At 34.6% G+C, this 15,473-nt stretch overlaps 1 protein-coding gene across 5 annotated transcripts in view; it reads left to right on the forward strand.

Moving 5' to 3' along the window:
* Nucleotides 1-15,473, forward strand: part of LOC144433856 (EF-hand calcium-binding domain-containing protein 4B-like) — a 97,875-nt gene that overhangs the window by 78,013 nt on the left and 4,389 nt on the right. For 4 of the 5 annotated variants that reach the window (XM_078122237.1, XM_078122240.1, XM_078122238.1 and 1 more), the window contains 5 exons: nt 3,210-3,548; nt 4,285-4,423; nt 13,095-13,233; nt 14,036-14,232; nt 15,224-15,325. In XM_078122237.1, coding sequence (XP_077978363.1) covers nt 3,210-3,548; nt 4,285-4,423; nt 13,095-13,233; nt 14,036-14,232; nt 15,224-15,325 — 916 coding nt within the window. The remainder of the gene's footprint in view (nt 1-3,209; nt 3,549-4,284; nt 4,424-13,094; nt 13,234-14,035; nt 14,233-15,223; nt 15,326-15,473) is intronic. The other variant, XM_078122239.1, reaches the window with a different exon arrangement.

Genomic DNA, 15,473 nt, shown 5'->3' on the forward strand with positions numbered 1-15,473 from the left:
TTCTCTCTGTCCAATAATTATTTGACCAGCTGATGTTTGCCTTTTACCATCCTTTGCCTTCCAGCAAAACAAAACTTGATAATGGCAAATACAACAAATTTGAATACGGCTATATTGCATTTTTTACATTTCATGCAGTGAACCTGTTACAAACAAACACAGACATATTTTTCAAGATTTGATATTGGAGAACACCAACTAAGTCAATTTGCATAATACGTATCTATTAACCATGACACCATTGCCATGTGGCATTGTCTCAGGTGATTATTAAAAAAACAGGATTTTGTATCATCTCTGTTCTTGTCAAACAAACCTAATTTGATGAGAAATAATCCTAAGTATTCAGAAGAGAAAAACTATATGCTGATTGGTGCCATTTTCTATCAGTGATACTGTTAATACGTACAACAGAACTGATTTTTGAACACACAATCTCTACAGGCATATACCACTCACAAACACCAGGATACACTCACTCAAATAATGTAAAGTGTGAAATAAAAGTTTACAAAACCGATTATCTAATTGTCTTGAATTTCATCATTAATTCTAACCAAAGATGAGTAAATGATGACAAAAATTTCCAGTGATTATAATTGTTTGTTATCAGAACAATGTGTTTTCTGATGGCGTAAAAGACAAATGCCTGGCCAACCCTACCAGCTGTATCTTGTGTGTGTATGTATGTATGTGTTTACTATTTATTGACACTGTTAGACAACCGTGTGAGTTCAACTAGTTGATTCTACTGATGGTATTTCTTTGATCTCTAAACTTTGCTTTGATCTAATAAATCAAAGAAATTGTTAGTACATCAAACAACTTGTACCTCCTAGTCTTTGTGTTGATCTGTATTCAGATCATCAAAATTTGCATAGTGTGTGTGTGTTTTATCATACCCATTGTTACATCCACCTCTCATGACCTTTGACACACAAATTGGTCTAACATTCACCCTTAAACTTTCACCTTTCACCCCTGCATTGATTTGCTGTGACTTAAATGTACATTTTTGAATATTCACTGAATCTACCTAGTTTGTTTTATTTTTTATGGCTAGGACGTGGTAAATGAACAAGGATTATTTGGGAATTTGAAATTTTTGTCATAAAGTTTTCTTTATTTTTATCACTAGTTAACAAACCACTGTGTGGCATTTGATAATAACACCACTCATAGTTTTTAGTGACCTATGGTGTGGCATAAAAAGACTTTCTGTTTCTCCTTCTACCTGTTATTTAACAAACATAATCCTGAGCAAAAATTAACTAACTATGAAATTCATGACGTAAACTAATATGTCTGAGGGCGCTGTTCAATTGATACTATATGTCAGAAAAATTCGAACACATAAGTTGTGTATGCATGCCAAGTTTTAAAAATTTTAATTATCACAAAGTGTACAGTCTTCCTCCACAATCTGCCAAAGTAATTAGATGATTGAGTCTGTTATTTTGAAATTCATAATGTATTCTTGTTAAATGATTTCAAAAGGGTGGTCAAACAGAAAGTCTTGTCTGCAACACCAGTGTGCATGCTTTAGCCTTTATCTATTGCTGTAGAAATCACCTTACACGTTTGAAGCTTGTTTTGGTTTGTTTTTCACATTTGAGATTTTGAAGTGTGTATGCAACCTGTAGTATCACTTGCTTTGAATTGACTTTTTCAATTTAAGTTCAGTTTAGGTCCAAGTGTGTTGATTTTGGATTATTTTATTTTGATGTGTGGAACACTCTGATTAACACCAAGAAAAGTATTTTGTATTATAATTGCTACTAAGTTTGATAAGGATAGTCCAGTGAGAAAATGTTAAAAACTATATGAAAGTTGGCAGAATCAGATAGTCTCACCTTGTGTTGGTTTAATACATGTAATCAAAAGAGAAAACTAAATATTTTTCTTGGTTTAATTTTAAAGAGATTACTTTGATTTTAATATTTAATGTATTGTGAGCCTACTATTAAGAATTACAACCCTTAACACCCAAGTGAAGCAATTCCACTGTTTAAAATTCATTAATAGCATTGATATTAAGTTTGATTATAATCAAATTGTTACAGTATCTTGTACACTTGATATGAACAGTAGAAAGATTTGTAGAGTAGAAATATCTAGTGATGCCATATGGCTCTTGAATCAAGCAATCATTACCAACAGCTTGCAAAATCCAAATTTTTAGATCCAAATCTAAGCTAGACATCATGCAGAGAAGTTAACATAAGTGTATGTCAGTAGTAATCTATCAGACATTGACAGACATTTGTAATTGACTCATGTTTGTTGACATCCAACCTTAGTATGTCCTACACGTTGAAAGTAACTTAAGTCATGTGTGGACACAATAACGTCATAGGTTTACATTTAACACTTCAATTCCATGAAACGGATATAAACACAGCTCTTGGTGGTTCATTTATAATTCAACACAGAAAATTGTTCTAAAAGATGGATTTCCCTTGACATTGAAAGAGATTCATCGTCAATGGATAGCCTCTAGACTGAAACAATTGTAGCACACAGTAAAATTGCTTTACTTAGGTGTTATGTGGTATACAAGATAGCTTAAATGATATAAACATGACAGAAATTAATATGTATGCCTCTAATATGAAAGCAATCGTCTCATGCTGTGAGCTTATTAAACTATAGTCTAATTCCTATATGTATGTTATGATTACTATGATCATCTCCACTCAAGTATAGTCCAAGTCCTTACTCTAGCTAGCACAGTAATCTGTGCTCACCCCCAACAGCATTCATATAAACATGATGATGTCATCTCATCCCCACGTGATTTAGTTTCAGGCTGGAGGTAGAGTTCCGTAAGACATATTATTGCGTGAAGGAAGTAACCCATTACAACTGCTTGTCAGTTTTTGATGGATTTCTACTGGCATGCACTGTTTACCCCTGGCCCAGTAGGTGGTTTAGCCAGGTTAACATTGTCTTGGTAACTTTGACTATACGTAAGTGGAAAGGATCATAGTTATCGTAACGTGCACATATAGAAACTAGACTAATTAAACGACAACAATTAATAGCAAACTAACAATTTCAATTCTTGGCAAATTTATAGAAACGTTTCTGTTTTTGCTTTCAGTAAGTCAACTCTAAAGTTTAATGCCGAAAAAAACTTGAGATATAAAATTTGAATAGTGAACAACTGAGTTTATACTGAAAGATACTTTCTCTGTCATTTGATTTAGAAAAGCGAAATCAAGGGAAGTACAGTCGCAGACAGCGGGGGAAGAGGAAGTAGATGGGGAGATGGAAATGGATGGGGAGCTAGGGGATGAGGAGGAGGAGGAGGAGTTTGATGGTGTAGTTTTAGAAGATGATATAGAGGTTGATGACGATGATTATTATATTCAGAAAATGAAAGAGAATGGTGATATGGTGAATGGTATTATGGAATCAGAAATCAGTGCTAGTAGAATAGATGAACTTCAACTTGGCCAGTCAGTGGGAAATTATGACAGCAGTAGTAGTAATCAAGTAGATAGGTTAGGTCAAACAGATGAACTGAAGAGGAAACAAATACTTAAGTAAGTTGTCTTTACTCTTAACTCAATCTGAGACTGTTTTTTCTCGTGTTCTCTCTGAATGTCTGTCACTCTCCTAATCTGTGTTAATTGTGTGCTGAGACACTCTGTCTGTCTGTCTGTCAGTCTGTCTGTCAGTCTGACTGACTTGTGTCTGTCTTCTGTGTCTCTCTCTCTCTCTCTCTCTCTCTCTCTCTCTCTCTCTCTCTCTCAGCTTTTTTTCTTCATGTGAACCATACATTGAAAACAGTAGCAATATCATTTTTCTCAGCAAATATAACTTCCTGTGTACAGTATAAACACTATTTTCACATATTTGATGAAGATAAGAATAAATATGTCTATATCATTTTGTATGACTATTTTGTCTGGTTCAGACCCTTGTCCTTTAATGTACATTGTCTTTGTGAATGTTTGCACAGTTCTGAATTTAGTGAGTTTGTGAATTAGCAGTCCAACGTACTTAGAATTATACAACCAATTGAATGGAGAAATGTAAGTTAAGCATTGTACTGAATTGTGCCGTCATTGCAGATGTGGATCTTTGTCTACAGTTGTATGTAGACTGTAATGATGTCATCGGTCCGAGCTTATCAGCCTGCCCAGGGGAAAGGGAGATTAGGCCATGCCCACAATGGCTGATCAGTCGGTCTACAGTTGTATATTCTCTGTGCAATGTGACACACATTTATGTTCTCATTCACTAAAACTATATATATAAACTGTTTGATTTCACCAGGAATGGTACAGCAACAATATTATCTGGAGATTCAGAAGACAGTCTGATGTCAACTACTAGTAGTATAACGTCACCTACATCACCACGTGGAGAACCGGTAGGATGCCATGCTACTACTGATTCATCAGTTACTTCACATGTGAGTTTAACTACTAACATCAAAACACACCCTCCTCCTACTTCCCCCCTGCCCTTCTATTTTCCTACTTCCTCATCTTCTCATATCCTAGATGATAATGAGAGATGATGGATAGAGCAGAATTGTCCTGTATCCTATTACCATGACAACCAAGTCCAAGTAGTTCTTTGACACATACAAAGTATTAAGAATGAAAAGTTAGATCTTACTCTCACCATGGAAGTGGTACTTCCATGCTCTCACTATTAGGAATAGAGTTACATAGAATGGGGGAGTGGAGGGCGGAGGGTGATAGAGAACACTTTATGTGGAAAATAAGGAGTAAATGAAAAATTACTGCATATCAGTGATACTGTCATATTTGGCTATTGTTTGGAAACCTTCCAAATTCAGATCAATGGTCTTGTTACAAGACTATATAATAATCTTCCCTTTATATTTATACCTAAAAAAAAAGCAATCTTCACCCATTACCAGTGCAACATACAGTCACATGGTAATGTAATGATTATTAAATGTTTCTGTGTTTGCATGAAAAACCCCTTAGAATCTCAAATCAACCTCTTTAAACACATACTGATGGATTATTAGTTATTTTAGCCACAAAGATTTACAAGTATAGAGAACAGGGGAACAAAGATACATGTATCCAATCTAACTAGATAGTCAAGGTTAACTGAATTAGATATAACAGCTTCCGGAAAACTTTCGGAAATTCTATTCCACTTTGGAAAGGTATCTTTTTTTGATTGATAAAGGGTTAATAGATATGCTGCTCACTGTAGACATATCAAATCATGACATAAACTTGCATTTGACACTTTCATTTTCAAAATTAACCCATGTAAAAAGTTGCTATTTGGCCAAAAAATTGCCCAATTTCTTGGTATTTGCCAAAATATTGGCCAATATTTTGAGACTTCCCAAAATACTGGCCAATATTTTGAGACTTTCCAAAATATTGGCCAATATTTTGTGAGTTTACCAATAAATTGGCCAATATTTTTGGAGTCTGCCAATATATTGGCCAATATATTGGTTCCTTTTTAGCACAACTGAACTGATAAGGTTCAATAGTGCTATAAGCATGGCAAACTGTCTGTCAGTCTGTCTGTCTTTCTGTGTGTGTGTGTGTGTGTGTGTGTGTGTGTGTGTGTGTGTGTGTGTGTAAACAACTTAAAGTCAAAAACCGCTGGGACCGATTGCTTTGCTATTTGGTGGTCATGTTACTTCTGGTGTCCAGTTGGGAAACTGTTCAAATGAAAATGATTGCATCAGAAATGTGATTTTGGGTAAAAAAAAATGGGATTTTTGGTAAAAATATTTAAACTCCAAAAAAGACTGGGTAGATTGGCCTGAAATTTGGTTTTGAAGGCTAGTAAATTCAGATTTGTTCATGACATGATGATTCAAAAGACATGATGATGCAAATTATATTGTCAGTTATATGCAAAGTAGTTGCAAATGTGAATTTTGGTCAAAAATTTATATCTCAAAAAGTACATGGTCAGTGAGACTGAAACTTGGTGAGATGTTTCTAAAAGTGTTATTCTGCAGATTTTCTTAAAATATTTTGACACAATTGGCCCTAGCAACCATTACCACGCCCTTAACAACAACCAGATGGCAGTATATTTTGGTCAAATAACAACATCTTCAGGTAGGCAAGTGAGTAAACATTCAGCAACAAGACCATGCCCATAGTAACAGCCAAATGATTGCATACATTGCAAAGATAATATCGAGAATTCATAGAAAAGTGAAGAAAAACATTTTATAATGTATGCAAGTATGTCTAGCAACATGATTTGAACATTAATTTTAAATGAGCCTAGTTGCTGTGCTAGGTTACACATTATGGACCAGGACAAAAGAAATGACCACTTTCAAACTAGTATAATAACAGTGACAATATTGGGAGAGCTATCGTAGATGGGAAATACAGCTGAAAGTAATCCTTTCTTGTTTATTTACTATCCAAAATTCTATGTTCCCCACTTCCTAGTTGCTGCAGTGTTGGAAGCTTCCTCAACAAAATTTCCACCATGAACTCTTGCTTTGACATTAATATTTATTTATTTATTTATTTATTTTTTTGGTGGGGGGGGGGGGGGGGGGTTGCAAAACTTCATTGCTCTGAGCAGATCAATCGAATGAGTGTTTGTGACTGACCTATTGAACTTTCTTGTAACAATAACAATGACCATCACATATATATAAGGTATACTGACAAGCCCAAATACTCAGCAATTTTACATACCATATGGAATATAAAAAGAAAAAGTGTTTGATACAAAGCACAACAATTCTTGCTACATTCTCAAGAACTACAGTTCTTTTTGTAACCATGGTGAAGAGTTAACAATGAGAAATGGCACACACATACACCTGTTGAAAAAAGACCATGATGCATAAATGTAATATTGAAACATCTAACTTTTACTTCATAAATTTATCTTTATCTCAGCCCCTTCCCAAGACAAAGTTTCTATTTTGAAATTTCCCTCCCAAACAGAATTACCTTTCACCCCACAAATCATAAACACCAGTTTTTTTCCAAAAAATGTACTAAAGCATTTTTCCAGTTAGTTTTTATGATCTTTCCCACACATAGTTCATCATATACTGTCACAATCCATTCACCCTCCATAAGGCAGTCATTACACCTGAAAAACAAAGAAAAGAGCTTGCATTAAAACTTGCATTACGTAACTGAATATAGACACAACTGCCCTATATAAAGAGGATTATGGCTAATCTATGCAAATGCGGGAAATTCAAACTGCTGTACAGAGCACTAGCTTCTGGGTCTTGTTTTCAGCATTTTTTCTGTGCTTCGAGAAACACACAGGTCATGTATCATGTACAAATTGTTTGTGCATGTCAATGAAAAGTTTATAGATTTCATCACAAAATAACACAGATGTTATTACTGATTACTGAGGCAAAGAATACATTTTCATTCAACCCTGTGAGATGCTTTGGATTGGTACAAACATACAATTTATAAATGGCTCCAATTATATCCATATGAAATATTATGATTATTGAAGGCTTTTTGGAAAAAAATCTGCATTCTCATTATGTTAATTGAAAATTTTTTGCAGTAAGGTTTTCTTCTCAACAATGTGTTTCTGATAGGTGGGACACAATCAAGGGCGAAAGCCTGAGGTCTAGCTAAAGTCATCTCCACACTTTGATGATATAAATAACAGCTGATCAGAGAAGGTAGTTGACAGCTAGTAATACAGAGAACAGTGGCTTTAGTGGTCTGAGGTAAAAATAACCACAATGGATCAACCAAAATGTGTGAATGACAATGTCTACACACTCATCAAACTCACAATTACCATACAGTAGTGAGATTATATACCATCATGACTGAGCATAGAACCTAGATAGACATTCCATCCCATCGTATAGACTGAATAACTGAAAAAGGCATTCAGATACAAGAACCTTTCTCTTGATATGCTTCAAGGGAAATGTTCCAAGCTTTAGTTGCCTTTTTGTGAGAAATCAATTTGAAACTAAGTATAAGAGGTATCACCAGTTTGAATACACTATGTGGGCTAAAATGCAACCACAGACGGTACAGCTAGGGGTCACAAAATATCACATCACTAGTAGTGATATGAATCATACTTCACAAAGCACAGACAAAAGAAACAGTTCACACCATATACACAGAATAAGAAAAGATATGCATAGAATTGCAAAACGGTTGCTAGACAAACACTAAGATGTAATCCTCAGTAAGAACACAAACATTGTAATCAAGACATGTATATTAATGTACATATCCTAGAGGTCATGGGTTATTGAATAGATTATCATACATTACTCAAAATAGAAATTAGCTCTAACTTTTCAACTTTTCCTAGACACTTCGGGCTAGCCCTTACTGGCAACCTTTGGTAGCCATCATAGTGAGAAAAATAGCCTGAGGGGTCTAGCATATATTTTATGGACAAAGGTGATCCACTGCCTACGCTAGAAGTTTCAGTTTTTACCGGTAAAAATGGGTTGGGGTCACATCCTTCCCAGAGTAATTGAAGGTTTGATAAGGAAGCACCTCTAAAGCAAACAACAAAGACTGCTACACAACTAACTTCTTAGTTGTCTGTGAGTAGTTCAACACTTTGAGAAAACAAATGAAATGCAAGGCCACTCCACAGTAGAATGCTTACTGTTCACACGATTTGGACAATGACATGTTACCATAAAATTACCATCTTCACTTGAAAATCAACCATTCTGTTGCAAATCATCTTTGGTCAGCATAGATGTATCTTTGAGTAATTAATTACTCCAAGGATGGATGTAAAATTTCTATTGACAATAACATTCACAACAACAGAAATCAACTTTCCAAAATGATAGAGCTACACTTACCACAATCTCGGAACTTTCACTTCCACTCTGTATCAAAGTGACATTTCCACTAGGGCAAGTTTTCCTTCTTTCCATTGACGTGCCATACGATGGTAACATTGCCATCTAAGCATTTGAAGACTAGAACATGACGCGACGGTTTTCGATCAAGCACTAGTATGCTGCTTTTGCAGATTATGACATGTAGACTGTGATAATCTCAGGATATTTTATCATGATTACGTAACACTGTCAGGTCGTTAAATCATATTTGGAAAATGCTCATTTGCATACTATTTACATATTTTGTATTACGTTGGCCATGTTTTATACCCAATGACAGTGTGCTAATTATTTCCAAATGTAACATTCATGCCATTTGTTAACAAAGCATTCAGCACAGAGTGTTTCTTGTCCGTGACAAAATGCACAATTTTTTTAATTGATTTGAAAACAACATTTAGGGAATGTCCGGTAACTATAGCTGTTAAATATACTTTTCAGCCCTATACACATATCTGAGTAAGAAAAAATTTCAATGGTGCACCCATGAAATATTAAATATGTCAGAAATGACGTGACTTGCTTCACTTACAGATACATTTATATGATCATGCAAAAGAGACAACATCTACTGGCCAAGACAACTTGAGGTAGAAAGGGGTACGGTTTGTGACACACAGATCGAACCACAGACATGCAGCACATGTGTTCCTTGTCTGTGACAGAACATACTTGTATTGAAGCCAAGCTGCAAGGTGACCGTTACAATGTTGTGTTATCATTGTGAGTGCAAAAGTAAAGTACATACAAACATTGCTACAATCTGAATACAAGGGTGACTGTCACTCTTTTGTCATGTTGATACATTTCAACAAAGAACAAGAGTTTAGGGATATCCCAGGTAGTGGGTTATACTTCCATGATTTTTCCAAGCAAATCGATAGTTATTTAGTTTACCATTCACCAACAGCTATTCAGATTGTCAGTAGATTTCAGCAAATTGCCAATATTTTTGTGATGTTGACTAAATGTTTCCTCATAGTACCAGATACATGGTCAAAATATTCATCTTTCAATTGGCCATCAGAATCAAAATAAGTCCTCTCAGTTTTAAGGACAAATGAAAATTTTTTGTCATCAAAGTGATATTCACTGGTAACAGGTAAATGTTACCACTATCACTGATCACAGGCAAACCAAGCTTCCCTAAGTTCCGATGCAAAATGTTTAGTAGTTCTCCAACCCCAATCCTGAGAATTTATCCAGAGATATTGCATATAGGACGTCACAATCACAATGTGTATAAACTCTGTACATTATTAGAAGAAACTGTCAACATTCAAATAAATTAGTTTTGTAAACATGTCTGCATGTCTAAGATACCTTTAAGATTTAAACTATTCACACAAGATGGTCCACATACAGCAAGCCGTTGTAGTTGAACATGGAGCATAAGCTTGTGGCCATCTTGAACATAAACCCATTGGCCTAGTGGCTATCTTTTAAAATGAGCTGTAAAAAATGTCAAGTCTCAAGCTTTACTGGGATTAAAAACACACAACAGTGCAGTGCCTGGCTTTGAAAGGGAGCTATTAGTTGTGTTTGAAAAGTAAAACTGCAATTAAGTAATGAGTTTAAAATAAAATGAATAAAGAGGTATGTAATGGTACAAAAAGTACCTACATGTAAAACATTAAACTGAGACACAGTCCCTCGATCCACCCACCTGGAGGGACTGGGTGTGACATGCTGAGACCATGAACTGAGTCTCAGTTTGCCAAAAATAGCCATCCGAGACCAGTCTCGGTTTGCCATGAACTTCAGTCCCAGATTAAAAAAAAGTCTATCTGAGAATAGTTTCAGTTCACAAAAATTCATGATGTCACACTACATGTATACTATTGAGACTGAAAATTTACCAAAGATTGTAATGACAACAAACATTACAAGTAACATAGATGCATCCCTAATACATCATAAGGGTCTATGAATACATCCATGCTAGAAACAAAACAAAGGCTTAGTAAACTACACATACAGATCACATGATAACTACACAAAAGAAAGAGTTGACACCATATACACAGAATAACAAAAGATATGTATGGAAGGCAACATTGATTACAATTCAAACACAAACAAGTATCGAAATCCTAAGAACATATTAAACACTCTAACCATGGAAGTTTTTTTTTTGTCATTTGAGACTGGCAAACTGAGACTAGTCTCAGATGGCTATTTTTTGGCAACTGAGACTCTCAGTTCATGGTCTCAGTTTAACATTTTAAGTACCTTTACATACCTCGACTAAAACAATTTTGTAACTGTGGGGACAAAATGGTAAAATTGTTTAAATGAAACCAATATATTGACCAAATACATTCATTTAGGAAAAATATATTTGGCAGTTTATTTGAGAGCTGAAAATATATTGGCCAATATATTGGCAAACTCACAAAATATTGGCCAATATTTTGGGAAGTCTCAAAATATTGGCCAATATTTTGGGAAGTTTCAAAATATTGGCAAATATTTTGGCAAATACCAAAAAATTGGGCAATTTTTTGGCCAAATGGCAACTTTTTACATGGGTTAATCTTGAAAATGAAAGTGTCAAATGCAAGTTTATGTCATGATTTGATATGTCTACAGTGAGCAGCATATCTATTAACCCTTTATCAATCAAAAAAAGATACCTTTCCAAAGTGGAATAGAATTTCCGAAAGTTTCCTGGAAGCTGTTCTATATGAACAGAGTAATATTTCTTCTTCACTTTTAACCCAGTATTATCTATAAGTAAACACTGTCTTTTACCTGCATCGGCTGCCTTGTTGACATCATAGTTTCATACTTTCTATTTGAGAAGTTACTCCAAAATCCTTTACAATCTAATAATACTAATATTATTAATCATCTCTACTAAACTGCATGTCTTAGAAAGTAGAGGTCTTTAAATCTATCTTTTGACATGCCATCAAAGTTTGGAAGCATGACACTATAAGAAATATTTTCCCCAGCAGATCTAGACTTGATTATATTTGATAATTAGACAAAAGTATCAAAGTTTGAATAAGCTGTCTGAAACTATAATTAAGATTCAAGCAACTTTTGTTTTCATTAATAGTGCTAAAAGTTTGGATAAAGTGCATGATAATAGAATAATTATTTGTATGTCCATCATCCATGAATTAAATATGATATATCATTTCAACCCATGTGTGCCATCAATATATTATAATGAAGCCTTCCCACGTCAATCCACTATTGTCTGCAGTTTGTTCATTTCCGACATACTTTGGTTTGTGTTGATCAGTACATGATGTATATATAAATGATGAAACATATTTCTATAGTGCCATGTATCCATAAAAGTGCACTTCACAAAATAAAAGACAAAGAAAAACAAATCGATGAAAAAATAAGTCTGCCATACCATATGAAATTTAGTAATATCTGTATTTCATTCATTTACAACATACTAGTACATTCTTTATGTGTTGATCAGTACATGATATATGATCAATACAATGTGAAATGTACACTTGTGTGTACTGATGTCATCACCAGAAAGTGAAAACAATCACTCCAAAAGTTATCCCAATATTGTCATATTTAATAGTAAATGACATTATAATCCTCAAAGAGTGTTGGTAGTTGATCTCCTGTATTTTATCAATAGTTTCATAAACTTATATTGTAATGCATGCATTGCATGTCAACCTGTTATTGCCTTGTTATGTTACATTTATGATTGTCAATATTATTATTATGATTATGTCATTGTTATATCACAATACTATGTCTTTCTCTCAATTCTTAATATTATTATTATTTCAAATTTAATGTGGGATTTATTTATGAATATTTGTATCATAATTTTGATAAGGTAAATTTGTAGTAAATTTGCCTGCAACTTAACTTGATGAACTGTTACAAAATAGTGTATGTATAGTACAGTGTTCATATGCTTTGATTTAGTCTCGGGGGGGGGGGGGGGGGGGGGGTGTAGGGGGGGGGATTGGGGTCAACAATTGGTGTCTAGGGCAAAAAAATGTTCAGTAAAACTATTTTTCTAACCCAGTGTTCTTTCATGGTTATGTAGTTCTTATGAAAATGGCTGCAAAATTTAGTATCCTGCATATGATGCATGGTCGCATGCACTATTCACCAATTTGTAACAGTTCACAGATAAGTCTTGTAGTATATTTAATTTATAATATTAAATTTTGCATGATGTATTATGATAAGGTACCTAGAGGGTACTGATGATATGACTTTTATGTTTTTGTCATAGGAGATACTAGAGCCACTCCCTAAGCATCCAGAGAGAGTGTATAAAGTGGTATTTGTTGGTGACAGTGGTGTTGGTAAAAGTAGTTTCATCCACAGATTCTGTAATGATTCATTCAAGTCCAACTTTAGTGCAACTATAGGTAAGTATGACGATGAACTAATATTCACAGAGTAGACACAATTGTTATTCAAAACACCAGTATTCTTTATTTCTTGAAAATTTGTAATTTAATCGAACTCTGCCATTCTTGTACTCCAGCATTATGGTCAATTTAAATAACTCTCTGTTTTGAAGCAACCATTGCCAAATAAGTGGTTAGGGGCTGTACACTACAACTATTGCCAATAATAATAAATGTTGATTTTTAGCACTTTCCCACTCTGTGCTCAAAGCGCTTTACAGTTATTACCCCTGGCACGGATCTATAGCAGCACAATGGCCCATTACTTCCTCAACTCCCTGGGGAGCATACAGTCCAATTCAGCCTCTATAAGTGCATAGGATTACAGCATTCACATTGCAACCTCTATCCTACCAGGTCCCCAATTGTACAGCTGGGTTGACTGAGGCACATTCATGGTTCAAATCTTGCCCAAGGACTTTAGCCATTCAGAAACAAACGGGCGGCGACAGGGCTCAAACCTGCAACCTGCAGATTCCTAGCCGGCCACTCTAACCATTCACCCAAAATGACTCCAATAATATATGGTTGTTTATAGTCCAGTCTCACAATGGCCATTACCATGGCAAGGACTGTGTATTTGTTTTATAAAAAACATACATATAATTATCACTGGCAAGCTAAGTTTTCCATTTACCAAATAAATTACATGTACATCTGCATGTAATCAATATTTTTCAGCTTTGAGAAAATTGCATTGTTTTATGAGAACAACTTTATTAGACATTGAAACATCAATGCTGTATTTTTATTCTTGTAGGTGTTGATTTTCAAGTGAAAAATGTGATAGTTGACCGTAAAATGGTAGCATTACAACTATGGGACACAGCAGGACAGGAAAGATTCCGTAGTATTACTAAACAATACTTTCGTAAAGCTGATGGTGTTTTAATACTATATGATGTGACTTCTGAAAGTAGTTTTACCAGCGTAAGGAATTGGATGGCTAGTGTTCAGGTACAGAAGCATTAGATTGTTAAATACCAGTGATTACTTGTGATATCGATGCATGCACACATGTTCATTTGGCATTTGCACTGGTACAGTTACTGTAGTGAAGTACCTAAAACATTGTTGCTTATGGTTACCTGTATGCAAACATTAGAATGATCAGGTGTGCATGAAATCATGTGAACCTGCAGTTGTATATTTACTGTATGTAAATGATTGAATTAAAGTGGTACAAAATGAGTTCATAAGCCTTTTACTATCCACATTCCAGTATAATGTTAATGTCATATTGCATGTCTTCGATATCATCTGTCATAATGATTGTCTTCTGGCATTGTTAGAAGAGTTGAATTCATTACATAGTGGGAGTTACCTGAACGTTTTTTGTTATGTATCAAAAATAATGTCATCGGATCATTTATGGTTATATCTTAATTAATACCAGGTTTGAGTTTAGTTAATTGCATATGGTGGTTAAATGTGCTTTAGTAAGTAAAATACTGTAAGGACCATTTACATATCCAACAAAAACCATTCCCAAATACATATATAGTCAGCTTGTATCACTTTGACTCTATACAAATGGCTGGGTGTACAAAAATGTATTGTGAATGCACATACATGTTTCTATAAATTTACTGCTTAGATTATCATAAGGGAACTCCATAATGCATCATGACTGCCAGTGTATATGTATATTTGGGGTATTTATACAAACTTGCTATGTTTTCTGCTTCTCGTTCATTCACTTTATTTGTGAAAGTTAGGGCTGCAGAGAATGGAACAGTACTGCAAATACCCCAAGTACATCATATCACTATATAGTAGTATAACACATCATTGGGTTCTGTTGTAACAGCAGTCATTCGTTGGAGTATGAATAACACTTGCTTTTCACAAGCACTTAGCATTGAAAATAGCCTACTCTACTCAACAAATTAATCATACTTTGGAAATTATTTAAATTTTGTTGTTGATTTCTCTCATTTGCTGACAGGAGGGTGTTGAAGAAGGAACTGTGACCTTGATTCTAGGCAATAAACTTGACATAGAGGAACAGAGACAGGTCAAACAGAAAGAAGGTCACAGATTGGCAGAGGTAGGTTGTGAGATAAACTCTACATCAATCAACAACCTGTGGTTTTGTCACGACTATAATAAAACAAGTAAAAACTACTTGTATTGTTTTTGAAGTTCTCCATCAATATCCTGGTACAAGGTATATAAATCTGTTCAAATTTTATCAG

Source organism: Glandiceps talaboti, chromosome 4 (assembly GCF_964340395.1).
Source record: "Glandiceps talaboti chromosome 4, keGlaTala1.1, whole genome shotgun sequence".
NCBI classification, from domain to species: Eukaryota; Metazoa; Hemichordata; class Enteropneusta; family Spengelidae; genus Glandiceps; species Glandiceps talaboti.